Source organism: Puma concolor, chromosome A2, assembly GCF_028749965.1.
Source record: "Puma concolor isolate L17-30 chromosome A2, mPumCon1.1.hap2, whole genome shotgun sequence".
Classification (NCBI taxonomy): domain Eukaryota; kingdom Metazoa; phylum Chordata; class Mammalia; order Carnivora; family Felidae; genus Puma; species Puma concolor.
This window is the reverse complement of record NC_141668.1, coordinates 54,406,344-54,432,528: the sequence shown is the minus strand read 5'-3', so window position 1 is coordinate 54,432,528 and position 26,185 is coordinate 54,406,344. Positions and strand designations below refer to the sequence as shown.

Below are 26,185 nucleotides of genomic sequence, written 5' to 3'. Positions count from 1 at the left end.
AAGGTTATAGTTTTTAAATAGGCTTTGTAAAAGTTACTTTGTTTATTTAGCTGTGTGGTCATAAAGCACTGAAGTTTGGATAACTCTTGCCTTATCTCCTACCCCTAGTAGTTAACTTCTTTTCCTCAGTCTTTATTCATAGGATCACACTTATTCCTAATCACCAAACTGAACTGTGAAGCAGTATGGTAATCATGTAGAAAGCTCTGCCTGAAACCCAAATAAATGAAAGAGATTTATTTACTAATTATTCCTTCTTGGATCTGCCAGGACTGCAAGTGAATAGTACTGAAACCAAAGACTCTCTTTACAACCTTTCCTGTTTACAACCATGAACGATCTGTTTGTGGCTGTTGGTAGTTTAATAGGACTGAAACAGAAAGACCAATTGTTTTCATCTGCAAAGTTTCAGGACTCATTTGCAGATTATGAAACTGAAAGAGCAACTTCACAACTTGGCACTAACACTGAATCCTAAAATTAGTGCTCAGGCACTTCTAAAGATAGCTTTAAAGCTTGAGAACACAACGCAGGAGCCCTCATGGTCAGACCTCAGAGGGTGGCTGTACCTACATTCTGGTTTTCTCCATTTATACATGGTAAGATGCTTTATAACGGTTGACTTAGGACTGGATCCTCTACAGGGTGGTGGCCATTGGTACAGGAAAGAACACCAAAGGAAGCATTGCGGGGTGGGAAGGGACAAGAGACTATGGACACTCAGTGTCCTATGGCCAGAAAGCAAAAGGGAGAGAGAACAAAGGTGACCACAAGACCAAGCCTTGAGCAGTATTAAAATTCACAGAGAAAGCCAAGAAATGATTTGAGAAGGAAAGAAACTCAGTTATAGACACCTTAAATTCAAAGCATATTCCAGGCCATGTTTGCTTCCAAGCAAGCAGCAAAGCAACAGGTAGAAACAAGTAGAATTTCTAAGAAAAAACAAGAGTAAATCACAGAGAAATGTTCACATTTAGGAATGGAAAAACATATGTCAGGGCACAGAAGAGTGGCTATAACTAAAACCTTCAGGGAAAGGAACTGAAAGCATAAATGTTATAAACAAAATGATCAATGAAGCAAAGGCCAGTGACTCTGGTCCCAAGAGGGGCATGATCGTTCTGTGGTCTCTCAACACCACTTCCCAAGGAACCAGGCTCCTGAGAGAAAGGGATGATTCCAGACTGTGGAGCAGAAAACATACAAAATGAACCAGGGGTTCTTGAATCCCAAGTCAAGGAAGACTATTGAGATAGCATTGAAAGGACACTGGCATGGTCCCAAAGCATTTTCAAGTCTCTCGGGACTAGAATAATACGAGTGTCCATATGAATGAGTCCAATAATTTTGAAACCCAAATATGTTTAAACCCATGAGCTCAAAAAAACTCATTGGTAAAAACAAAAATCCTCAGTGGTCACCAAGGCTCCCATATTTTATAAGAGAAAATAAATGGAAGAACTAAGTATTTTTCCTGTCTCTCTTATAGGGACTTTGTGTCAGGGTGATCAAAAAACTGATGACAACAAGTCTACAAAGGCATTCCAATAAATAAATGAAGCAACTGTAGAATTAAAATGTCACCATCCTATGACCACACAATAATGAATCTAAGCAACGATCAAATGGCATGTCATATCATAGAGACAGACATTATATACCTCCTAATGGAAGAATACATAACCACCTATTATTTCATTTTGTCTAAAGAAAAAACTGAACTTACATCTAATCCAAGTCCATAAGGGTCAAAGGAACATCGTAAGGGATCACACACGGATGTGGTTCAGCAAAATACAAATGTGTAACTTTCTGCAGAGTAAGTCAACTTCCACAAATACACAACACCAAAAAAAGGGGAGAGGGAGGTCCTACTGATTAAATGTCTTAAAAAAGATCTTGTTTAGGGGCACCTGGGTGGCTTAGTCGGTTAAGCATCCAACCCTTGATTCTGGCTCAGGGCTCAATCTTGCGACTCACAAGTTTGAGTCCCACACAGGGTGCTGCACTGACGGCAGAGCCTGCTTGAGATTTTCTGTCTCCCTCTCTCTCTGCCTGTTGGTCTCTCTCAAAAATAAACAAACATAAAAAAAAAAAAAGTCTTGCTTAGACCTTGATTCAAACAAACCTTTTAGAAATTGACATAATTAAATACAAATGATTAGATTTGTATCGGATATTACAGTTACTATAAATTTAGTATGTGAATTTTTAAGAGACTCTTATGGGTTAAAATGTGTATCCTCAAAACTCATATGATGAAGTCTTAACTCCCAGTACCTCAGACTGTAACCATATTTAGAGACCACATCTTTATAGAGATCAAGTTAAAATTAGGTCATTAGGGGACACCTGGCTGACTCAGTCAGTAGAGCATGTGACTCTTGATCTCCAGGGTCATGAGTTCATGCCCCACATTGGGCATAGCTTACTCAAAACGAAACAGAACAACAACAACAAAAAAAATGAGGTCATTAGGGCGGATCCTAACCCAATAGAACTGGTGTAAAAGGAGAAATTTGGGGGCGTCTGGGTGGTTCAATCAGTTAAGTATCTGATTTTGGTTCAGGTCATGATCTCATGGTTTGTGAGTTTGAGCCCCATATCAGGCTCTGCATGGACAGTGCAGAACCTGCTTGGGATTTTCTCTCTCCTTCCCTCTCTGCCCCTGTCCCACTATCTCTCTCTCAAGATAAATAAATAAACTTTTTGAAAAAAGAGAAATTACTTGCACTACAAGGGATACAGTTATGCTGTTTCAAAGGGGCACACGCACCCCAATGTTTATAGCAGCACTATCGACAATAGCCAAAGTATGGAAAGAGCCCAAATGTCCATCAATGGATGAATGGATAAAGAAGATGTGGTGTGTACACACACACACACACACACAAACACAGGAGTATTACTCAGCAATCAAAAAGAATGAAATCCTGCCATTTGCAACTACACTGATGGAACTAGAGGGTATTATGCTAAGTGAAATTAGTCACAGAAAGACAAACAATATATGACTTCACTCATATGAGGACTTTAAGAGACCAAACAGATGAACATAAGGGAAGGGAAACAAAAATAATATAAAAACAGGGAGGGGGACAAAGCATAAGAGACTCTTAAATATGGAGAACAGACAGAGGGTTACTGGAGGGGTTGTGGGAGGGGGGATGGGCTAAATGGGTAAGGGGCACTAAGGAATCTACTCCTAAAATCATTGTTGCACTATATGCTAACTTGGACGTAAATTTAAAAAATAAAATAAAATAATAAATAAATAAATGACAATCATGTCATTATTGAAAAAATAAATAAATAAAATACTAAAAAAGAGAAATTTGAACGCAGACATACCCACAGCGAAAATAGCACATGAAGATTGAAGTTTCACCACCACAAGCCAGGGAACTACTAGAAGAGAGAAGCCTTGAACAGATGCTTCCCTAACAGCACTCCCAAGAATACAAGTGCACTAACACCTTGTTAGACTTCTAGCCTCCAGAACTGTGACATTAAAAGTTTCTGTTAAGTCCCGCAATTTGTGGTTATTTTGTTACAGCAGCCCTAGTCAACTAATAGAGAGACATTATCTTTTGGAGATACATATTGTAGTATTTACTAAATGAAATCACATCATGTCTAGCTTCAAAATAATCTGGAAAAGGGTGAAGAGAGCAGAGCTATCAACAAAACAGGACTGGCTCACCATATATTAACAATGGCTGACACTGGGTATCAAGTCTGGGCATCAAAATTCTTTTAAAGCTCTCTAGATAATTCTAACGCACAGCAGAATTTGGGAACACAAGTCTAAGAATAAGTAAAATTGAGTCCAGTGAAGACTGTCCTAGCAGAGGAAATAGCACATACAAAGACCCTGAGGTCAGAAAACGTGGTGCCTTATCATACTAGCCTATTTTTATTTTTGATATTGTTTAAATAAAGGTTTAATTTATTATTTAAATAAACCTTTAAATAAAGGTTTAAATAAAGGGCCTGGAAACCTTTGAGATAACCATCTCAGAAGATCCATGGAAGCACAGGACACAAGTTCAAGCAACATAGTGCACGGACATTTGTAAACACAGGGAGGTAGAACCTTGGGACCAGAAATACTTGCCTCAAATACTGTTCATATACAGGCAATAGGTTAACTCTGCCTGTATGCCTGTAACATTTCCCTGCGTGCCTCTCACACCAAGTCATTTCTAATGAGGCCAAGTCCAACCCATCCCAGAGCACTGATGCATAAAGAACGCCGCTGTCCACGGTTCTCTAAAAGTTTACCTGTAACTTCTTCAAATAAGCCGTTCAACCCCATTCATCACTCATCACCATATATTTCCTCCAAGCCTGGTAGAATCCTTTTTCTATTGAGTTCACTATCACACTTTCAGAGGCATGCGGAAAGCAAATAAATGATGATAATTGTAAGAAAGAGAAACTTACCTTTTGGGGGAAGTGTTCTGTTTGAGTAACCTGATTAAGAGCAGAAACTCTACCACTTTCCAGTTGCGTGACCCTGGGCAAGTTACTTCACCTCTCTGTACCTCAGCTGCCTCATCTGTAAAGTGGGGACATGGGACTGTTGTGAAGATAAAACGGGTTAATTCAGCACCTACCACGTAAGTGTTCAATAAGTGTCAGCTATTTATAGGCTAGTGCTCAGAGTCAGGCTGTGGTGAAAAAAGATCACCTGTGTCAACGGTCTCCACTTGCCTCTTCTGGTCCTTCAAAATTTGGTAGAGATCAACTAGCTCTAACAACTGTTCATACTAATTGTCATAGTGATTTTCAAACAGTCCCACAAAACTTCCCCAGGGGCCAAAGAGGAAACCAGCAGACAAGGTTCTATGCCAGCTTTGAAAAGCTCGGTCTTTATATCTGTACACCAGGATTCTGCCATACCATGTGCTTTGAAGAAAAGAGAAAAGCCTGAAAATCACCTACCAAGAGAACACTGCTTATCTACTACTACTTTATTTACAACGCTAAGATATCTGCTGCAAAAGCCAACATTTAAATGGGTTATTTGTAATAATCAACATCAACACCTCCTGTGACTTTTCCTTCAGTTCATGGCTAATGTCAACCCCACTGTGTCTAGAGAGGTATTTTTCTGTTTGAGTATCTTGTATTGTTAGCTTTTCATTGTCAATTATACTTAAATGCTTTGGTCTCATCCAATTTCTGCTCATCATTAATTCACGTATTCACCATGGACCAAACACCATCTGACCAGAGCACCAAACACACATCAGCACTTGGACATATGAAGATGAATCACAATTCCTTCTGCTAAACACATCCACCAGGGACTTTGCCTGACTGACTCCATCCAGGGCCTTGGCCTAAATCTCTTTACTTGGAAGTCATCCCACCTCCCTCCATCTCCAAGACAGTCTTCCAATTCTCAGGACACATTCATCCAAGGCTTACTATAAGGGCTCTTTTTGAACAATTTTAGGTAAATATGCTATAGTTTTGTTGTCTTCCTCCCAGACTAGATAACATGGCATCACTACTTTCTTGCTTACTTCTTTTTTTCTTTCTCAATGAAGACTCCTTTGGTTTCCCTTTTGCTAGAGCCTAGCTTAACAATATTGCTATTTCTACTTCCTAGTAGAACAGCCAAGGTGTCCTCCTGTAATCATTCTTTCTTACTACATTCAGAGTCCATACGGAAAGAAAGTAACAGACTTCACTGAGATGTTACTAGCTTTACAAAGCTAATGGAAGCTAATCTTATGGAAATTTCTGACTCTACAACTTGCCTCCATTAAGCATTCTTCTAAGTGCAATGTGAATTTCTCCATTCTGTAGTACTTGCTTCAGCTCACAAAAGGTCCATTTTCTGAGGTTTCTACCTTGTTTATAGTAGAGTAGGTCTTTCATTGTGGTCTGAAATGCAGGCATCTCTCTAAAGCTTTAGCCCTTCTACCACACAATAGACACTGCTAACATGAATGTAATTTATTCGAAGTTCTGCTACATCCTCCTACTATATCTTACTATTAACCCAACACTCCCCACCACCCAACTACAAAGGAATAAACTTCTTTTCATCGTGAAGGAAGCCTATAAAGTTCTAACATTCCCTATTACCCTAGAAGTCAACTTTCCAAAGCTGGTCACTAGGAATGAGGCTCAAAACAAACTAGCCAAACAGTAGAGTGTTCTGTTAAGGCAGTGCTGTGGCCCTACAAAAGCAGAGCCTCCTAAGATTTCTTACAAGCTACACTCACTTCCAAAAAATTGCTTCAAGCTCATATGAAGCACCACAAAGACCTCTGAAAGATAAAATTAAGAACTCTGCTCGGAGAAGAAAACCAAACAGTATTTTATGCTGCATATTCCAACTTACACCTTTGGTTTTTCATTTTTAGTATAATAGTTACTTGTTTTTCATGTCAAGAACCTGAGATCAACTCATAAATGTCAGAAGACTGGATGCAAATGCAGGATGCTTTTAGTTATAAAGAAACTCCCTTTAATCCCCTATGTTTAGCCTGCGAGACAGCTTCTGCTTCCTTTATTCAATCACACCAGACTACACACATGGCAAAAACAGACCTTACACTGTGGAAATCTCTTTAGTTTCTTCTCAAGATACTCATCTTCCCAGCTCAGTTAAGTCCAGGAAAAACTGGATATCCAATCCCTGAGGTAAAAGCCAGCATACATTCTGGATTTTCTACCAAGACTGTGATTTCAAAGTATGCAATCCTGCTAAGTATTTGACAGACCACATACATATTCAAATCTTTGCCTTAGAAAATACAGTGTCTTCAGTCATGGCCAATGTCAGGGCATCGTCATGTACAACACCTCAGATGAAGACAACTAACTGTAGCTCAGACTGTTTTCCCAGACAGTAAACCAGTAACTCTGGGAACATCATTCTACTATTACTGCCCAACCCAAAAATGAGAACCTAACTCAACCTTTAAAACATTTCATTTACATAATTATTGAGTCTTACATTTCTTTCAGAGAAGGTACTCCTTTTTGGAGTTCTGTGAGTACTTATTAGGAATTTTGATTATTTAGATTGGAAAGTAGCAAGACAATGAAACTGGAAAAAATTCTCCTTGAAAAGTCCTTTCCTGAGGCTTTGGCAATTTTTTTTTTAAATGCAGAAAGACATTCTTTAAATTTAGGAAATGGGGCCCATCTGAGACATTGAGTAAGAAGAAACCGAGTGTTCTCAAAGGCTTTTAAAGTCCGGGGTTCTGCTGGGACTCGAACAATCCCACACCTCCATGCTGTTTGTCCAAGAAGGCATCCCCTCAAATCCTTAGCACTCATGTCCACGTCCCTCTGGGCATCTGAGGACCCAGGCCTGTAGGCCATCAGGACTCTTTGTAGATGTGGCCCTTCTAGCATTTTGGTCACACCAAAAATCTTCCAAGTATCTCAAAAGCAAGGGGATGGGAGGTGGAGAAACAAAATTTTCTTCTATTTCCCTTCTACTGCTACATTCCACATACTGGGGGGAAAACAAAACCACCTAATTCTCCAGCAGTAGGTCCTTCACAAAGTTAGTTTCCTCATATTTTTATCTGCCAAAAACACTTAAGCAGTCAAACAGTTGGCCAATCCAGGGCCCCTAAGTGCTTTATCATTAACCATAACTACATAGTTAGAAACCATTTAACCTCTGCCTGGCATACCCAGGATGCAAGATGCACTATACAGAGAACTTGAAAGGAATCCCCTTCTGATCATTCAGTATATGGCAATATAAAGAAAAAATAAACAATACACGAACACAAATATTAAAAAAAGTCATAATGGAATAAAATAATTAACGATCCAGCAACGGATTTAATAAAATGCCACAGAGCATCACATCCAGTGTTTCTACCAAGGTCCCAGATTCTGTCACCTCTGCAGTGACCTCACAGAAAATGGCTTACAACAGGACTGGCAGAACAGGGGTGGAATTTCACTTGTGGGTTAGAACTCTGGCTGGATATTAAGCTCTTGGTTCCAGGTCCATCTTTCAACATTTCAATGCTGAGCTTAGGACTCTGCACTCTTTAAAAGCACTCCTTTTGGGCACCCAGGTGGCTCAGTTGGTTGAGTGTCCAGCTTCGGCTCAGGTCATGATCTTAGTTTGGGGGTTCGAGCCCTGTGTCAGGCTTTGTGCTGACAGCTCATAGCCTGGAGTCTGCTTTGGATTCTGTGTCTCCCTCTCTCTCTGCTCCTCTCCCGCTCACACACACTCTCTCTCTCTCTCTCTCTCTCTCAAAAATAAACAAACATTAAAAAAAAATTAAAAACAAATAAAAACAAAAGCACTCCTTTGCCTATGGTTCTGTTAGCTTCACAGACTGGAAGACAATGGAGGAGATAAGACAGGCTCTTCCCCCATTTGTCAGCAGTTCGTATCAGCAGTGGGTTTCAGTCTCTAAATGCCATGGGCACTCCTAAAACCAGCTTTCTCACCTCCCTTCTTTCTCCCCTATGCCAGGGAGCAGCTACAACCCTTGTTCACAGTCTCAACTACTCAGGGCTCTCTTTCCAAGTTACAAAGATCTAATCATCTCAACTTCTTGCTTCGACACCTCAGCCTTCAGGATGGTAACTACTCCCTGCAGCCACCGCCTCTGGATCCTCTTTTTTCCCTTGCAGTCTTCCAGCACCTGTGTAATTCTTTACATTAAATTTCCCCTGATGAAATACCTAGCGTTTGCTGGCTCCAGCCTGGACCTGACCGAGATAAGCACCAGAACTCAAGGTTAAGAGGAGGTGAATTTGTTGTTCATTTCCTAAGCTAAAACGTAGTGTGCATTTACACATATCAAGCACTTTTTAAGGGCTTTAGTGTACATCAACCTATAAAGGTTTACAGCAACCCAATGAGGTGGCTACTATCCTCATCCTGATGTTAGAAATTAGGAAAATGAGGCTCAGAAAAACCTGCTCAGAGATCACACAACTATAAAGTAGTGAAGCTAGGATACAATTCCAAGTCTGACCCCAAAGGCCACCTACAAAAAAAACTAAGGCTTTTCTAAATACTTCACACTGCTTGAAGGGACTCTTTATATGATTCACCAATCACTTAATTCTAAGTATATACTTGCTTTTTTGTTATCCTTTTAAGACTTATTCCTTACCAGTTGCCTTCCGTTTTAACATGCCATTGTTTGACTAGTAGAACAGTCTCTTTTGTCCTGTGGAATGTCTCACATTCCGGGCTTGACTAGTTGTTTCTTCGTGGCATCATTTAAAGTTGTGCCTCTATCCTCTCTAGTTTTGGTAATTCAAAGTTAGACTGAAATTGAATACAGTCAAATCTCTATTTTTTTAGACAAGAATATTTCACCCGTGTTTCTGTGTATTTGCTATTTCATCAAATCAGGAAGTACGCAACATCTGGCCATTCCATTATCAGTGAAACTAAGATTAATGAGTGGATTCAAAGTTTAACCCCTCCATTATAAAGGCAATCTGGACTTTTAAATCCAAAATTATCACTGCCTACAATAAGGCTTTGGCACAAGACAGACACCATACTCAGTATGTACAAATAAAACGTTATAAAAAGTGACTCATCTCAAAAAGGAAGTAACAGATGGTGTTCATTCAAGTCTTCAAGGAAAGGAAACATCACAATAACTCATTCTATTCCTCACCAAATTGGTTTTATCAGTATTTCAACCATTTTTAAAAAATGTAAGAGGTCAAAAGTCAAGAGTTTCAAAGTCTACTTCCATGCTTACAATTTAGTATTCATTCCTACTTAATTCTTTGAATCCTGTGCCCATATTTATCCATCTGAAAATGGAGTTAACATCTCCAATTTCACCTTACCTCAAAAGATTAGTGGGAGGATAAAATGAAATATAAAAGAAAAAGTTGTACATGGCAAATAAAGATTTATTCTCATAAATTAAATTTTATCCAGAATGAGAAATAATACAGTAAACTAAAAGCTTGAGAAGCCACCAAAAATACAATAAAGTAAATGCTTCAGAAGTCACTGTAATCTAAATTTGAAGAGATCTTATGAATGAACTGCCACTTGCCTACAGCTGATGTGCTAGTACGCCAATATTCACTCACTTAAAATTGACGACTACCATTTTGACGATTTCATTGAAAGCTACACTAGATTTAGTTCTCAAACAGAAACTCATATTTAACATGGCCCATGTTAAAATAAGGGGATCCAATCAGTAATCTTGATTACCATGACACTTGATTTGGGTACCCATGCTCCAAGCTACTCAAGTTCCTAAACCAATGTTAATCTAAAACAGGAAAATCCATTAGGTTTAATCTTAAAAGTCACTGTTTCCATCTACAAAAATATACTTTCTATACATTATATAACTTGGAAAATATTCAGTATATATCTAAGAACCACCTCTTCCAGCAAAGTTTAAACCCAATTATATTGTTCTGAAAATAAATGCTGTATAAAATATCATGAGCATAAATGATTTGTTACCAACTGAGACATTGGACGAATCATACCTCAGACCAACACACCTTAATTGACCATAAAAGAAACCTTTCAACCATCCTTTGCATTTTGGTGAAGGTTCTGGTTTAGTGACTGACTCATCAAATGTCATTTCAGAAAACTAATATGAAACACACAAAGCTAGTTACTCTTTGTTTTTATATTAAAAATACATGCAAGCTGAGGAGTTTTCCCTGCACCATCTCTCCCAAATAAATTTTAAGAACTTTCAGGTTCCATCATCAGCAAGAGTCAAAAGACATTTTATTTCTTCAACCAGTGATATCTCAAATTCTCACCATGACGTCATTATTATCCTTTGGAAATTACGGACACTGGCTATTCAACTGTGCTAAATGGTTTGTTTATACAGTTACTACAGTGCCACCATCCGAGCAAAAGAAAGCTGAGCTCACATTTTAAAATAAAGTATAAATAGCAGGTAGGTGTCTTTAAAAAATGTGCCAAGGAGGGAAGTTCATATTTAAATATAACTGGCGAACTCATCAGAAAGATCCCAAACAAGATTCTGTTAGGATGGGACTGAATGAGGAAAACTACCCCATTAAAGTATATCAAAGAGCAGATTTTTTTTTTTATTTTAATGAGCAGATTTTTAAGAGAGACACTATGCTCCTGCAGAGAAAAGCCCACAGCAAGACATACACAAGAGAGAATTTTGTGTTTTAGCACAACCCAGAGTTGAGGGAACAAGAAAAACCCTTCGAAAAACTAAAAACAATAAGCTTAAATACAGAAATCTTAACTTTAAATATAGAAATTCTTACCTCCCACTGTAAGTGAGGCGGAATATTCCTTATCTGAAGTTTCCGGATCCTGCAGAAGAATTAAAATGTTTTATAAAAGAAAAAAGAGTATGAAAGCCAAAGACATTAATAGCCACCATGGATGCTTTAAAATATTTACATTAACTACAAGGCAATACGCAGTAAGAAAACACAACCAAAGAAGGAAAAAGGAGACAAAGTTAATCACAGGATGCATACTGAGACCATTTGGAGATCCAGCAGCATTGGATTATTACAGCTTATTTTAAAAGCCACACTGGGGCGCCTGGGTGGCTCAGTCGGTTTCCAACTTCAACTCAGGTCATGATCTCACAGTTGGGGAGTTCAAGCCCGGCATTATGCTCTGTGCTGACAGCTCGGGAGCCTGGAGCCTGCTTCAGATTCTGTCTCCCTTTCTCTCTGCCCCTCCCCTGCTTGTGCTCACTCTCTCTCTCTCAAGAATAAATAAACATTAAAAATTTTTTTAATTTATGGGGCCGTACTACAAATGTTCTTAATCTGAGATCACAGCCAAGGGGACCATAGACAGATTTGGGACATCTGGATGGGTGGAGGGGGAGTAAAAACCACTGATTTATTTTTTCACTATCCCCTACATGAAATTTAGCACTCCTTTAATTATGAATGTTGGCATGTAAGTTTAGTAGAATCACACTACTTGTAATTTTGACATTAACATCAGATATTTTTGTATCACTATAACTTGTTGCAGACCTTTATCATCTACACCCATTACTGTGAAACTTAGACATGTTGCTAGAACTTACTATGTTAAGTACATATTGTAACTATGAGTTTTAACATTTTACTAAATGTATTTCAAAATAATTAACTTCCTACCATCCTATGTATTTTATGCCTTGAAAAACATCCTAAGATATCCCTAACTTTCAGGCTACCAAAGGACTCCATGGTACAAAAAAAAACATTAAAATCCTGACCTTACCACTGTATGTTAACTAACTCAAATTAAAATAAGAACTTAAGGAAAAAGTCGTTTGAATTTTCTAGCTAGTAGTTATATAAAAGATCTTAAATGAAATATGCATTTAGCTAGGTATTACTTTTTGATTATACTTAAATTGATGGTTTCTATTGTCATTGCATAATACTCAAAAATATATTTAAGATTTCTGCCTTCATCAAGTTTATGGACTTTGTTAGGCCTAAAACCTTTCCAAGTGAGGTTATTTTGGCTGCCATTTGGAAATGTGCATCATGTCTTTATTCATCAAAAATGCTGTCAATTTGTCTCCTTACCTACTCAAACTTGCTATTAGAGTTATTTAGCATTCTTTATATTCACTTGTTATATATACAAAATATTACTACATGGTTTTGCTGACACCTAACACAATTGTAAATGTCTCAGCATCTTACATATATGTATCTTTGTGTTGTCCATTAAACTCTTTGGTATTATATGTATGTAAATCGTTTGGATACTGCTTAACTCATTGCATGTGTAATTATTATTAACCACTCTGATTCATTAAATTTTCTTATCGTAATACCAAAAAAAAAAAAAAAAGACCTCAGTTCACATGCCCACATATGTAAATATGTAGGTCACATAATATTGATTATATACAATATTTACTGTAATGTATATATCCTCTCTTCTTCTACCCTTTTTTAAATGTTGTCAGAGGGAGGAAGGGAGGAAGAGATATCAATTATGTGAGATTGTACCATAGGTGTCACACACAAAATCACCTCCTTAGAAGGGAAAGGAATTTATAGTCAACTAGGTATTAAAAAAAAAAAAAAAAGAAAAAAGAAAAAGAAAAAGTTTAGCAACTGGGCTTAACATATCAAGTGAAATAATTAAATTACTTAACTTCTAAAATTAGAAGTTTCCTTCCTGGTCAAATAACCCACTTATTTTGAAGTACCACAGCAAACCACAAGATCAGATTCATAACCTAGTCCTTTGTCTCTGCATTCCCCTCAAAGCACGAGAACAAATACCAGATACCACCTATCCCTTAGGGAACTATAAACAACATGTAAGTTAACCCAACTCAGGTACATCCTGTTTGTAAACTAAGGAAGAAGAAAAAGCAGTTTTAAATTATTTTTATGGGACCGTAAAGCAAAGCACAATCATCAGGGACAATACACCATAGAGATGGTAAGACAGCAGGTCAATTTAAGAGAAAAAAATTTCAACTACCACCATAGTCTCAGAATTTACACATGAAATGCTAAGCCTAGGATTTCTTTCATAGTAACTCATGTGCTATTAATTGTTAAAGCTGCAAGACACATGCGCTCTCTCTGCTTCTGTATATATAAATTTTATATTTCCCATAAAAGCCTTTAAGAATATACTCTACTAAGATGTGTAATACACAGATTACACAATTGCTATATATTGCTGTAGGGAGCAGAAATATTACTCAACATTATGTAATTATTTATCCTGAGTAACCAAGGAAGTTAAGATTTACTACACACATCCAACTACACATATGCAAGTACTAAGTTTTATTCAAGCACCTGACAGTAACAATTAGCAGCACAGTTTTAAGTAACTAAGTATTCATCCCCATTGGACTCTTTTGTGGGTATATGTATTACCGAAAATTTTCTCCACAAGTACACCTGTAAGTGTACATACAGAGTTTAGGTCAACTAGCAGGTAATTATTCTTATCACAAAAACAAGTATCTACCTCACAGGGCTCCCAAGAAATTCTGTGAATAGAATACCATCTTTCATATATTAGAAGTAATCCGTTAGCCATGTTTTCTCAACGCATTCTTCAAAATGTATATCCAACATCCATTTACTTATTGGTAGTTACTCCAAAATAATTCTTTTTCCTAAACGGCTGTCTAGTTTCCATTATCGGATTCTCTCAAGTTTCATTTTAGACAAACATCAGGATTATTTTCATATAGTTACTGTTCTCACATCTAGAGTTGTTCTTTCCCACTTAATCAGTCAGTAACTTATTTAAAACTCTGCAGTTTCTCCTCTGCTCCTAACCCCATGCTCCCTTCTTACCAGTTTAAGAGTCAAAAGGCTCAAGATTACAAGCGTCCCAGCAAAGGTATGAATTCTCACCATCCAGCACAAAAAAACAAACTTCTGACCTGGGAAGTACTTGAGAAAATCCATCCCACCCCACTGTACTTATCAGGTCAGCTGTACACAAAGCCCCATCACTTGCGTGATCCATGCTCCCTTCGGCAGCACATACACTAAAACTGAAACAATAGAGCAATTAGCATGTCCCCTGCATAAGGATGACATGCAAATTCATGAAGCATTCCACATTTTTTATATGTAAATTTGCTATATATAAGTTTTCCAAGTGATTTTTCTTTTCTTCCCCCCCACCTCAGTATTAGGTTTTCCCCCCTATTAATACAAGTAAATCCAGAGGGCACCTGGCTAGCTCAGTTGGTAGGGCATGCAACTCTTTATCTCAGTCATGACTCTGAGCCCCACATTGTATGTAGAGATCACTTTAAACCAACAAATAAATAAAACAAGTTTAGATTTTATGAAAAAATAATATAAGTAAATCAAGTTCATTCATTTTTTGGTTTTTTTAATGTTTATTTTTGAGAGTGAGAGACACAGAATGTGAGCAGCCAAGGGGCAGAGAGAGAGGAAGACACAGAATGCGAAGCATTCTGTCAGTGCAGAGCCCGAAGCAGGGCTCAAACTCACAAACCAAGAGATCCTGACCTGAGCTGAAGTCAGACACTTAACCGACTGAGCCACCCAGGGGCCCTGTCAAGTTCATCCATTTAAAAAAGAAAAAAAAATACTATCACTTGCTTCACTCATCTCCCATCCCAGCTTTTAACATTAGGTTATATTTAGGTTTGATCCTAAATAGTTCAGAGTCAAGAAAATAGATATTGATACATATCTACCGTATGATTACCTAATCATTAAAGTTCAGTTTAACTATCAGGAAGCAAATTAAGTTGGTGTTCTACCTCCAGCTGACATACACCTGAAAAACAATAGGAAACACACACTTTGAGAACAGAGACCAATTAGAGCATCTCATTCTCAGAAACTGGAACAGTGCTTGGCACCTGAGAAGCAATCAACTGATAAACAATCAACTGATACTTAAATCTATATAAATATAGATTATAGAATTTATTATCATCTATAAAGGGGAAGAAAAACACAAGAATTCACAGCTCTAACCAGAAACTACTAGCATTTCCAATGATTTTCTTACACCTCATAAGGAGAGAGAAAAACTGGAACATTTAATCAACTATTGTTTAAAAAAAAAAAAAAAAAAAGCCTTAACAGAATTTATTTTATCATATAGAATTTAAAGGTTTCCCCCCACAAGGAAAAATGAGGTAAAGTTTAAGTTCTCAGATAACAGATAAAAATCTTCAAAAATGCTTACTGTGCTTGAAATATTAGTTATAATGACAATTCAATACTCTTTACTAGGAAAAAATACTATTAGAAGTTTAATTACAGAATAAAGGAGCAACAGAGAAGCTCCCATAGATTCCAAAGAGCATCTTCAAGATCTTTAGTAATCAATGCAACTGATTTAAACTGATTTTGTAACAATTTTCAAAATTACATAAAACTAGAAAAATATCAACCTCCATATGCCATACCAGGTTCATTTATTAAGTACCATCACCTTATCTTGTTTATCTATAACTCAAACCAGTACCAGCCAAGTTCCACTTACATGGCCTGTCATGCAGAAATACATCAGTAAACAGCTATAAAAGGACTTTTGTTTAAAAATAACCATAGAGGTGTCGTGATGACTCAGTCCATTAAGCTTCTGACTTCAGCTCAGGTCATGATCTCAGTTTGCAAGTTCAAGCCCCGCATATGGCTCTGTGCGGACAGCTCAGAGCCTGGAGTCAGCTTCAGATTCTGTTTCTCCCTCTTTTTCCCTCTGCCTCTCTCATGAAAGCATGTGCATGCTTTCAAAATAAATAAAACATTTAAAAAATTTAAATAACTATAAAACTGGCTGACTCAGTCTGTAGAGCACACAACTCTTGATCTTGGGATTTTTAAGTTCAAGCCCCATATGGAGTGTAGAAATTACTTAAAAACAAAATCTTTAAGGATGGCTGGGTGGCTAAGTCGGTAGAGCATGCAACTCTTCATTTTGGGGTTTTAAGTAGGAGTATAGAGATTGCTTAAAAATAAAACATTTAAAACTTAAAAAAAAAAACCTATAAAGCCATCACTGCTCCTCAAAGTGTTTAACAAAAATTCCTTGATATCATATATCCACTCTACTTCCAGTTGTTTAATAAATATCTTTGTACAGCTGGCTTATTCGTATCAGGATTCTGATGAGAGTTAAGGGGTGCATGGCTAGATTAGTTGGTAGAGCATGTGATTCACGAACCTAGGGTTCTGAATTCAAGCCCCACACTGGGTGTGGAGCTTGGGAGGGGAGGGGAGGGGAAGGAAAGAAAAGATCCCAACCAGATGTACATATGTGCAGAATTCTTTTTGCCATTTACTTGACAGGTCATAAATCCTGCATGATTACTCATTCTGAATTTCATCCACTGTATCCCTTTTGTGTCGTTTTCAGTAATTGTTTAGTATATTGAATTTCATATACAATGATATGTAATATTTTTATATTATAAAGCATAAAACATCTAGGAACACAACCACCCAAATAATTAGAACAAGACAATTGAAGCTACCCATGCTTCTCTCCCACTCCAAATACCTGCCTCCTGGAATGTACTCATTGCACCAAATTTGTCATTCTTATACCTTTTATTTATGAATATTCATCTCTTTTAAAATGATTAAGTAGGCAAAATACTATTATCAATCCTTAAAAATGAACAAAAATTTAATATTAAATATCTAGTCACAGTTCTACAATTTATTTTTTTAAATTTTTTTTTCAACGTTTTTATTTATTTTTGGGACAGAGAGAGACAGAGCGTGAACGGGGGAGGGTCAGAGAGAGAGGCAGACACAGAATCGGAAACAGGCTCCAGGCTCCGAGCCATCAGCCCAGAGCCCGACGCGGGGCTCGAACTCACGGACCGCGAGATCGTGACCTGGCTGAAGCCGGACGCTTAACCGACTGCGCCACCCAGGCGCCCCTACAATTTAAAAAAATTAATTTGTTCAATCAGTATCCCAAAAGAGCTATACACTGCATTTGGCTGATTATGATTCTAGTCTCATAACCCATGTTTCCTTTTTTTTTTTCCCCCTTGCAACTTATTTGGGGGAGAAAAAACCCAAATCCTGTCATTTGTCCTATAGATTCTTCACTGCGTGGATTTTGCTAATTACACCCCCATGGTGCTGTTTAGTATTCTCCTCTGTCCCCTGTAAATGTAGTAATTAGATCTGAAGATTCAATTTGTTTTTTGTTGTTGTCTGTTTGGGGAGATACAATAATTTATCACAAGCAGTGTTTTATACTTCCACAAGGAGATGTGTTATCTCTAGCTGTCTTTCTGTGATGCTGCAATCATGAATGATCACTACCTAAATCCATTATTTCATTCAAGGTTGAAACTAACTTTCTCATTTTATCATGGCTTCTGTATTTTTTTTTTTTTTTTTTTAGCTTGAGTTCTTCTATTAAGAACAACTTTCTCAGGTGTCTGAGTGGTTCAGGTGTTAAGCATGACTTCGCTCAGGTCATGATCTCATGGTTCATGAGTTTGAGCCCACTGGGTGAGCTCCCACTTCGGGTAGAACTCAAGCCCCATTTCGCTCATGCGTGCTCTCTCTCTCTCTCTCTCTCTCTCCCTCTGCCCCTCCAGGGATTAACTTGTGCCCTCTCTCAAAAATAAAATGAATGAATAAATAAATGAACCGATCCATCAGTATTAAAAACAAAACAAAAACTTTCTCTTAGGGTGCCTGGGTGGCTCAGTCACTTAAACATCTGACTTCAGCTCAGGTTATCAGGTTATAATCTCACAGTTCATGAGTTTAAGCCCCACATCGGGTCCTCTGGTGTCAGCGCAGAGCCCATTTCCAATCCTCTTTCCTTCTCTCCCCCTCTCCCCCAAATAAGTAACAACATTAAAAAAAACCAAAAACCTAGCGTTATTTAAAAACAAAAAAAAAACACTTTCTCTTGTCAAATATTTGGAACTCTGAAGCACAGTAGGTACAGTGAAGACAGGATAAATAATTGATTATTTCCCTTCTGCAGCGGATGGTTTTGTGCCTCTTATCACAACCCCTCACTCGGGTCTGATTTCATCCACAGCTGTGGCAGACAGGGCCTAGGTACAGTGAGGTTTGCTCTGCCTCCTTCCACCCCTAAGCACACACTCAGACATCTCTGTTTTACTTCAGGGCTTTCTCCAACGCCTCAGAAGAGTAGAAGAGCAGCCTAGAAGCAAAGGAGATGAAACCCTCAAAACAATACACAGTTTACAAGAGAAGGGTACTAGCCAGGACATAAATGCCTCTCTTCATCTGCAAGGCATTCTGTACATTTCTCTAAGGTACCATTTCGTTTCAGCAATTTCATTAAAGCACCTTTCGTTAAAGCACTTTTCGTTCCAAAATAAATCAGCTTCATGAAAATCCTCATCTCCATCTCTTCTTTCAGCAGTTCAAAGGCATTGTTATTTCACAATTGTATTTTCAGAATAAGGAATTGGCGTTCTGGCATTGTCCAAAGAGGACCAAATGTTTACTTCTTTTCAGTATCATAAATTCACAGTCATAGATATTTTGAGTGTATCAATCTAATGCATTAATTCCTTTTGATGCTCCAAATACCTCATCTTTAGTCAGTCAATGCAAGCTTCTTCATATTGACTCCTGCATCTTGTGACAGGACTCCAATAACCTAGGAGAACTCCTTTGCTTTCTGTTACAACAGAACAATCCAGGTTCAGCCGGCACAGTACCTAGCCCCATCTGCAATCAGCTTTTTCTACATAAAGTGCTAGTCCTTTTTAATCAGAAATAATACACTGAGACACAATCTAGTCACTAGAGTGTTCATTATTATTGGGTTGGTCATTACTCCTAGGCCACAGCTGGAAAATATATACATTTTGTGTGAAAGAGAAATAAACCATGTGTTCATGCTGATTACTTTCAATTCAAATTTTAGATTACTAGGTTGTTGCCAAGTGTCTTTGATATTTGCATCTTTTCTTCCACTGTAAGGTCTGACAGCAGGTAAGAAAGTAAACAAGAGGGGCCTAGATGGCTCAGTTGGTTAAGTGTACCACTTTTGATTTCGGCTCACATTACCATCTGACAGTTTGTGAGTTCAAGCTCCACCTTTGGCTCCAAGCTGACAGCAGGAAGCCTGCTTGGGATTATCTTTCTCCCTCTCTCTGCTCCCCCCACCCCCCAATTGCTCACCTGCTCTTTCAAAATAAATAAATAAACTAAAAAAAGAATTTAAACAAGAAAACGCTTCATGTCTGTTATGGACAGAATACTTTTGTTCCTGCACCTCCCACCTCCCAAAATTCCTATGTTGCAGCCATAATCTCCCTTGTAATGGTACCATGTACGAAAGGGGCCTTTGAAAAGTACTAGGATGTAGATGAGGTCATGAGGGTGAAGCCTCCATAATACAAGTATGATTTTTTTTTTTTTTAAGAATTTATTTATTGAAGCTCCGTGATTCGCACCCAACCATAGCTACTCCAGTCATGAGGGACAGACAACAGCTGGATCGACGGCGAGTGGCCCACAGCATTTGCTTATAGTAGCGATGAGTTTGCCCCTCGACCCCAAACATTTCCTGAATGGATTAACAGGAAGGCCGGTAATGGTGAAACTTAAGGGGGAATGGAGTACAAAGGCTACCTTGGTATCTGTAGATGGCTATATGAACATGCAGCTTGCAAACACAGAAGAACACATAGATGGAGTATTGTCTGGACATTTGGGTGAAGTTTTTTAAGTCCTTTATATCAGGGGTGTTGAAGAAGAGGAAGAAGATGGGGAAATGAGAGAATAGCATCTTTTGTGGGGAATTTTTTATATTTCTAGACAACAAACTTTTTCCAAAAAAAAAAAAAAAAACTTATTTATTGTTTAAGTAATCTCTTCCCCCAGTGCTGGGCTCACACTCACAACCCCGAGGTCAAACTCACAATCCCGAGATCAAGAGTCACATGCTCTTCTGACTGAGCCAGCTGGACACCCAGGATTGCGATCTCTGCAAAAAGAAAGACCAGGGGTCTCTCCACCGGCACATGCTGAGGAGAGGCCATGTGAGCCACAGCAAGGAGGTATCTCTCTACAGGCCAGGAAAAGCAGACCCTTATCAAGAACAGAAAGAACTGCCTGCACTTTGAGGGTTTCCCAGGCTCTAGAACTGTGATGAATAAATGTCTATTGTTTAAGCCCCGCAGTCTGTGGTATTTTGTTATAGCAGTACACACTGCTTATGACAGTGTCTGCGTTCAACCCTCACAGCATTTTATCGATTAGGAAACAACAGCTTAAGTTTAACTTGTCCAAACACACACTGCTGGGGTCAGAATACACCTCTGGGCATTCTAGCTCCAGAGCCTATCCCCTTAATTACACTATATTCTATTTTATCGATTTCACTTATAATCCAACCAATAATGTAACCACATCAAATGACTTCAGAAAAATTACAGGCTATAATTTTTGTTAAACCCTAAAGGTCAAGTATAGGTTAATCCTACACAAAACTTTCACTTTTCCCTACAGCTTTAAACCATATGATGATCATTTACACATCAAGACTCAATACTGACATTCAAAGGACAAGGTTACATATTAATAACAAGAAAGGAAGGCAACAATGCTGAAAACTTGGCTAACTCAACTGCCCAGGACAACTGTATACACACGCCATCAGGCACTTCTGAAGCCAGTCATTTCACAATAAGTACCAATGCAAGAAACAAAAATGTATTAAGGCTTGCAACCTTCTGTCCAAACTACCTACAGATCCTGAATGTGTATTTTCTTCATCTTATTTCTTCCAAAAGGCTCTGTCACACCCCTTTCCATCAATACTTATACAAATCAAGGGAATCACTAAATTCCCACTTCATAAGGAGACTCAGGCTCTCATCACAATCTAAGGGGCTAATACCAGCAGAAGGCAGGAAGAGAAAACCAAGTCTAATATTAACAGGTTTCTCTTTGCCTTGTTTTCTTATTCAAACAAGTGGGACACATCGTCCACATTTGGACCATTTTTAAGCCTCTTAAATCCACCACTTGGAGGCACTCTGTACTAGCTCAGATTTTCATTCCAGTTGTGCCCAACCAATTCAATCTATATGTAAAAAGCAGTTTTACTCAGCCAAAATCAAAGCTGCTAATTACCTGTATTAATAGTATTCAATATTTACATACAAGTATCTCCTTTTTTATTTTATACAGTTAAGAATTTTAAGTAGCTCTTTAAAAGGTCAACCTCGGGGCGCCTGGGTGGCGCAGTCGGTTAAGCGTCCGACTTCAGCCAGGTCACGATCTCGCCGTCTGTGAGTTCGAGCCCCGCGTCAGGCTCTAGGCTGATGGCTCGGAGCCTGGAGCCTGTTTCCGATTCTGTGTCTCCCTCTCTCTCTGCCCCTCCCCCGTTCATGCTCTGTCTCTCTCTGTCCCAAAAATAAATAAACGTTGGAAAAAAAAAAAAAGAAGAAAGATAAAAGGTCAACCTCAATTTTTAAAAAGTTTAATATACCTTGCTGATGCAAAGGGGCAACTGGCATAAATAACCCTGACTCATCACTGACTTGGTCATCTCTTATCAAAGCCTCTGACTAGAGATGTAGCCTCTAACTCAAGTATTCTCTTTTTTGTTGTTGTTATTTCCTTATATAAAGCTGTAACATGCTCAAAGACCTTAAACTTGTAAATAGAGAAAACTACAAAGAACCCAGAGATCCAGGTAAAAGGGATCATTACACACTCTGGCTGGTAGAATCATGGGCAGTTTTCAAATTTTGATTTTGTTTTATAAAATAAACCTTACTAATTGTTATGGGGGAATCAGCCTTATTTCCAACCTGTAGTATAACATAAAATGAAGCAAGAGAAACCAGTTCTAGATTCCAACAGTTCTAACTAGTGTTGTAATACCAGTTTTCTCTTTCCCAAACATTTTACAGCCTAGCAAAAGAAATCAGACATTTTAGGACAGTCTTAAAAAATGGTCAGTAGAAACAGGAAGGAGGGAGCAACATGGAGATTTAGGGGTAAATCAGGTACATCTCAGGTAAAGAATTTCTGTGAAAGGGCTCTATAATGGTCGTGGAGCCTATTTAAAAAAAGAAAAAAAAAATAATTTGTTAACAATTGAATTCACTTACGGAATTGACAGAAGGTCACAAGTACTGTAAAGAAAAACATATTTGCTCCAACAGTTAAAGAGGATGCCAGATCCTAGTGAACTAAATACTGGATGGGAGAAAGGAAAATAAGACAAAGTATGTTGTCCCCTCAACTATAAAGGTAAAAAGATATGATTCCAAGTGCGGTCTAAGGATCAATTACGTTAGACCCAGGAGGGCTTTCTTAAAAATTTCAGGACCCCAATGAAGACCTCCTAAATCAGATTCTCTGGGGACCACTGATAATCTACTGATATCAGTAGGGGGCAAGTTCCAGGAAGGCAAAATTATTTCCATCTTATTCACTGTTGTATGTTCAAGTGCTTAGCAAATTGCCTGGCTCATAATTTGCAATTTACTCAACATTGCTCAAACAAGGAATAAACAAAAATTCTTTTTTGCGTAAAGTTTATTATTTTGAGAGAGAATGCACACACATGTGAGGGGGAGAGAGTGTGCATGAGAAAGAGAAGAGAAGAGAAGAGAAGAGAAGAGAAGAGAAGAGAAGAGAAGAGAAGAGAAGAGAAGAGAAGAGAAGAGAAGAGAAGACCCAAGCAAGCCCCACACTGAACTGACACATGGTTCAACCACACAACTACGAGATCATGACTGAGCTGTTATCAGGAGTCAGACGTTCAACCAACTGAGACATCCAGGCACCATCAACAAAAATTCTAAGTAAAAATCTCAAGTGTTTCTTCGTCACCCCCTCGCTCCCACATCCCCACGGGAACACATCCATGTTTTAGTCCCCTCAAATAAAAGAGGTGTATTTGTGTTTTAAAGTTGCACACCTTGGGGAGCCTAGGTGGCTTGGGATTCTCTCTCTCTCTCTCTCCCTTTCTGCCCCTCCCCTGCTTGCGCACTCACATTCTCTCTCCCTGTCAAAATAAACTTTAAAATAAAATAAATAAAATAAAACAAAACAAAACAAAACAAAACAATGTGGCTCAGTCAGCTAAGCGTCCAACTCTTGATTTCAGCTCAGGTCATGATACCAGGGTATCATGGGATCGAGAGTCGCACCTGGCTCCGCGCTGAGCCTGCTTAAGATTCTCTCTCTCTCCCTTTCCCTAAAATACTAATACCAATAATAATAATGTAATAAAAAAATAAAGTTGCACACCTCATCATCTTCATCTATGTACAACAGTCTCATAGCCCTAAATATATGGATGGGGCCCATATACTTGGTGGGGTCCATATACTTGGTGGGGTCCAAGAAAGGCTGAATGTCTATTACTAATGCTTGCAAGTACACACTGCTCACAGGAGACAATGTCCCATCGATAGAGGAATACAAAATTCTTACACTTCTTTAAGATACATCCAAAGCAACATGACAGAACAGTTCGAAAATTGATTTGATCCTTGATTCCTGAATAACCAAAGATTTCTGTAGTCTTCATAACTAACTTAATATGAAAATGAGCCTTTAACCAGAGTCATCACCAGTATTTCAACCAACCATAGGAACACACGCAGTTGAATATTAGGGAGTCACTATTTAAACAAAAAGCTCATGGCCTGTATAACTCTAAAGTACATTAACACAATAAAGCCTATTGCACATATCTTTCTTGAAAATTAGGGTGATCACAAGGGAATACTTAGGTACAAAACCTGTAATATGTTTGAGTCACAATGAAAATTAATCCTTCTCTTAAAAAAGAGACAATCATTCCATATTTTTTCACAGTTAAACTAATTTTATAAATACCAATGCATTTTTTCCAGCAAGACTCATTTTTAAAAAGTTATTTTAAAAGCTGTAGGTCTTAAAACAACTCTGTCCAATGGAATAGCCACTAGCCACATGAGGCTTAAAATGTGGCAAGTCCAGTCTGAATTATTCTGTGAGTATAAAATGTAACAGATTTTGAAGATTTAGTACAGAAAATATAAAATTTCTCAACAATTTTTAATAATGATCACATGTTAAAAGGTTAAAATTTTAGATGAATTGGTTCATATAAAATACAAATATTAATTTTACCAGTTACTTTTTACTTCTTACTGTGGCTAATAGAAACCTTAAAATTGCATATATATACAGTTTACATCTTTCAGCTGGACTGAGCTGTTTTAAAATTTGGTATACTTGATACTGAAAGGTAAAACTAATTTACCAAATTTTGCTTCTCAATGTAATTTCAGGATCAAGAAACAAAGTTTCATATAGATCAGTTATTCCTCACTTAAAAGTCACCATCACTAAGTGAACTATAACTGTATCTGCAAGAAGAGGTGTTTTAAGGTGACTAAACTTTTTTTTTTTTGCAAGTAAATTGTACTCTCAATGTAGAGGTTGAATTCATGACTCCAAGATGAAGAGTCACATGCTCCACTGACTAACCCCAAGGTGATTAAACTCTTAAGCATTGTATTAAAAAAAAAAAAAAAAGTGCTAGATTTTGAATATATGGGTATCTCTACATTAACTTTTTTTTTTTAATGTTTGTTTATTTTTGAGAAACAGACAGATTGTGAACAGGGGAGGAGCAGAGAAAGAGGGAGACACAGAATCTGAAGCAGGCTCCAGGCTCTGAGATGTCAGCACAGAGTCCGACGCAGGGCTTGAACTCACGAACTGTGAGCATGACCTGAGCTGAAGTCGGACACTTGACCAACTGAGCCACCCAGGCACCCCTCTACATTAACGCTTTTTATTTTACATTACTGTGAACTGGATGTAGTCCTTATCTAAGGTAAATCCTAAATCCTTGGATTTTTTTTTTTAAGTGAAAAGGTTAAAGTTTACTGTTATTAAGTTCTATCCCCTACTCATGAATTTTAGAAACTGTAACAATCCAGGGCACCTGGGTGGCTCAGTAGGTTAAACATCTGACTCTTGACTTTGGCTCAGGATATGATGTCACAGTTACTGAGTTTGAGCCCCACACTCAGAACCTGAATGAGGTTCTGCACTGATAGCACAGAGCCTGCTTAGGATTCTCTTTCCCTTTCGCTCTACCCCTCCCCTGCTCCCGCTCTCGAGCTCTCACTCTCTCTCTCAAAATAAAAAAATAAAAAGAATTCTTATGTAGCAAGAAAATGAAGACGCTAAGTTTGATGTAAATACCTTGATCTGACATTCCTTGCCCTAGGTAGGCAACCCAACTCTTGCATTTCTCCAAAGATATAACCTTACTCAACTTTGCAGATAATCAATCTTTCTCTCAGCAGGGAGTACAAACAACAAATAATATAAACACGATGCTACCTTGCCAACCTGACAGTGGCCAATTTTTTCCTGCTTAATAAGATACTTTTCTTTCTGTTTAGACAAAAAATAAACAAAAAAAGTATGTTTATACTACTTAAGGAAGAATACATTGAAGAATCTATGGTTCACTTCACTGCAACATGCTTCCTCATCTATATCTATCCTTGAATTCACAGGAAAAAAACTATTTGAATCTGTTATTCCTTTAAACAAATAAAACTTGGCCAAGATACTAAAACATTCTCATGTCTTGCCTATGACATGTTTGCCAATTAAAAAAAAAAAAAAAGGCATACTGAATATGATTAATTCTCTAGAGCTACGGTGTCCTCTGCAGACAGAGGTACATGTTAAAAGACACCAC

At 38.0% G+C, this 26,185-nt stretch overlaps 1 protein-coding gene, 1 non-coding gene and 1 pseudogene across 4 annotated transcripts in view; 2 read left to right on the top strand and 1 right to left on the bottom strand.

Annotated features, from left to right (window-relative positions):
- Window positions 1-26,185, bottom strand: part of IGF2BP3 (insulin like growth factor 2 mRNA binding protein 3) — a 153,382-nt gene that overhangs the window by 93,711 nt on the left and 33,486 nt on the right. For 2 of the 3 annotated variants that reach the window (XM_086694355.1, XM_086694346.1), the window contains exon 3: window positions 11,263-11,311. The exons of the other annotated variant lie outside the window; for it this stretch is intronic. In XM_086694355.1, the coding sequence (XP_086550481.1) occupies window positions 11,263-11,311 (49 nt within the window). The remainder of the gene's footprint in view (window positions 1-11,262; window positions 11,312-26,185) is intronic. 3 annotated transcript variants of the gene reach the window in all.
- On the top strand, window positions 14,469-14,572 carry LOC112867152 (U6 spliceosomal RNA). The gene has a single exon (XR_003224193.1). It is a non-coding gene; the product is annotated as a U6 spliceosomal RNA (small nuclear RNA).
- LOC112866914 (small nuclear ribonucleoprotein F pseudogene) lies at window positions 19,897-20,252 on the top strand (annotated as a pseudogene).